Raw genomic sequence first — 1,951 nt, forward strand, 5'->3', positions numbered from 1 at the left:
TTTATTTTAAAATGTTGGTAGAAAAAAATTGAGTTTCTTCCAAAAGAAAGGCTTCGCAATTCCGATATTTATTCTTTTGGTACAAGCAATATTCGTTTTAAATCTTTATAAAATAAATGTATTTTAAAAATATTTTTATACCTTTTTATTTTTTTTCCTTTACAATATGGGTTTAGTTGCGTAAATTATGACAATACACGTGTAATACATTTTTTAATTACTGCCGTCGAAGATACTGCCAGGGTATAGCACCCTCACCGTTAAAATAATCACAAAATTCGTTTCTGATATTTATAGCAGCTCGGGAAGAATTGTTACTGCCACAATTACCAAGATCTGTCAAGGCATGACTGCTATCCATTTCCTTCCTCCAATTTCCAGGAATAAAACTATTAGGTCCATCACAATCAATCATATCCGCAGAAATATATTCATTTTTGTCTAAATCTTGTTTTCGAAGCCAATTATGAATGCAAATGATGGCTTGAACAATTTGCATTGTGTTTTTTACAGTAGCATCTATAGGCTTTTTCAATATTCTCCATTGGCTCACGAGAATTCCAAACGTATTCTCGATTGTTCTACGAGCACGACTGAGGCGATAATTATAAATATTTTTTTCGTGATTAAGTCCTCCTTTTCCTGGATATGGTCTTAGCAAAAAATCAGTTAGTTGGAATGCCTCATCGGCAACAAGAACATATGGCATAGGATCACCATCAACTGTGAGTTTCTCAGGTTCTGGCAGTCTCATTTCTTTATTATAAAATTTCTGGCCCACAATAGAATCTCGGAAAATTCCGCCATCACTGCGCCGGCCATAAGCTCCGATATCGACAAATGTAAACATATAGTTGGCATCACATATCCCAAGCAGTACAATACTATGATAGTTCTTGTAGTTGTAATATAAAGAGCCAGCGTTATGGGGACACTAAAACAAATGGAATTATATAGCTCGCCAGTCGCCATAGTTAGATAACGTCAAATAAAAGAAATAGCACCGTGTACCTGAATAGCAATGTGTTTCCCATCAATTGCGCCAATACAATGATTGAAATTCCACCGATCTTCAAAATTTTGTGCGATATTGAGCCAATCCTCCTTACTTAATGGAAAAGGAAGCACTTCTTTCGCAAGGCAATCCCACAATGCTGCACATGTCTCGGCAATAATGTTTGACACTGTCGTAAATCCAACAAGATACTGGTATGACATGGAGTTCATTGAATCACCACTAGTCAAGTATCTGAAAAAAGATTCCGTATCTAATATTAACTATGAAAAGAACGCATTCGATTCAACATATCCAGCTTACCTTAATGTCATGGATAACCGTGCTGCAGCAGGTATGGGATCTCGAGTCACAGTCTGTTTTGTGATATAAGGTGCAACCAAAGCCAACAAGTCCTCAAATTGCGATAATGACATCCGCATGTAATTTTGATACTTACAAGGGGACACTACGGCCTGGGAAATGAAGTTCGGAACGAGGTTTCGTGTGGTGGTAGTTTACCCTTAGGGTGTTAATATACTTAAATATTAGGGCGCACTAATCAGCCAGTTTCGAGAAAAAAGGGTTCAAAGTTTTCGAGCACCTTACATACGGAAAAGTTATTCCTCTATCCAAGTGGTCCGGCGGCTCAGGCGGTAGCGTGCTTGCTTCACGAGCCTGAGGTAGCGGGTTCGATTCTCGGCTGTCGCAACTTTTTTTTTATCCGAAAAATTATTTAATGTATATTTTTAAATTTATTTATGGAAACCGTTTTTTTTCGCGAAATTTTCAATTTCTAACATTTTTCATATATATTTTTATTATTACAAGTACATATTTACGTGGTAATAAAGTTTTTTCAGCGGAATATTGTGTATGGAAAAAATATAAAATTCGTTTCATGCAAATAATAAAATAAAACAAGAATAATATTCATAATCTGTTACACATATTTAT

At 35.7% G+C, this 1,951-nt stretch overlaps 1 protein-coding gene across 1 annotated transcript; it reads right to left on the reverse strand.

Annotated features, from left to right (window-relative positions):
* Positions 1 to 217: 217 nt before the first annotated feature.
* On the reverse strand, positions 218 to 1,431 carry LOC105563580. The gene is made up of 3 exons (XM_012015280.1): positions 1,319 to 1,431; positions 1,012 to 1,249; positions 218 to 934 (listed from the first exon to the last, which is right to left on the reverse strand). Exons 1-3 carry the CDS (start codon positions 1,429 to 1,431, stop codon positions 218 to 220), a joined length of 1,068 nt encoding a protein of 355 aa, XP_011870670.1.
* Positions 1,432 to 1,951: the final 520 nt, after the last annotated feature.

The sequence above is a fragment of the Vollenhovia emeryi genome, unplaced genomic scaffold (assembly GCF_000949405.1).
Source record: "Vollenhovia emeryi isolate VEMERY1.0 unplaced genomic scaffold, V.emery_V1.0 DF944327.1, whole genome shotgun sequence".
Lineage (NCBI taxonomy): Eukaryota > Metazoa > Arthropoda > Insecta > Hymenoptera > Formicidae > Vollenhovia > Vollenhovia emeryi.

What these genes read in the sequence shown, in the direction of transcription:
- LOC105563580 (XM_012015280.1), bottom strand. Translation starts at nt 1,431, where the DNA reads ATGTCATTATCGCAATTTGAGGACTTGTTGGCTTTGGTTGCACCTTAT. An exon ending in CGGTTATCCATGACATTAAG is followed by an intron (nt 1,250 to 1,318) that starts GTAAGCTGGATA and finishes ATCTTTTTTCAG; the next exon opens with ATACTTGACTAGTGGTGATT. An exon ending in GGAAACACATTGCTATTCAG is followed by an intron (nt 935 to 1,011) that starts GTACACGGTGCT and finishes CATTTGTTTTAG; the next exon opens with TGTCCCCATAACGCTGGCTC.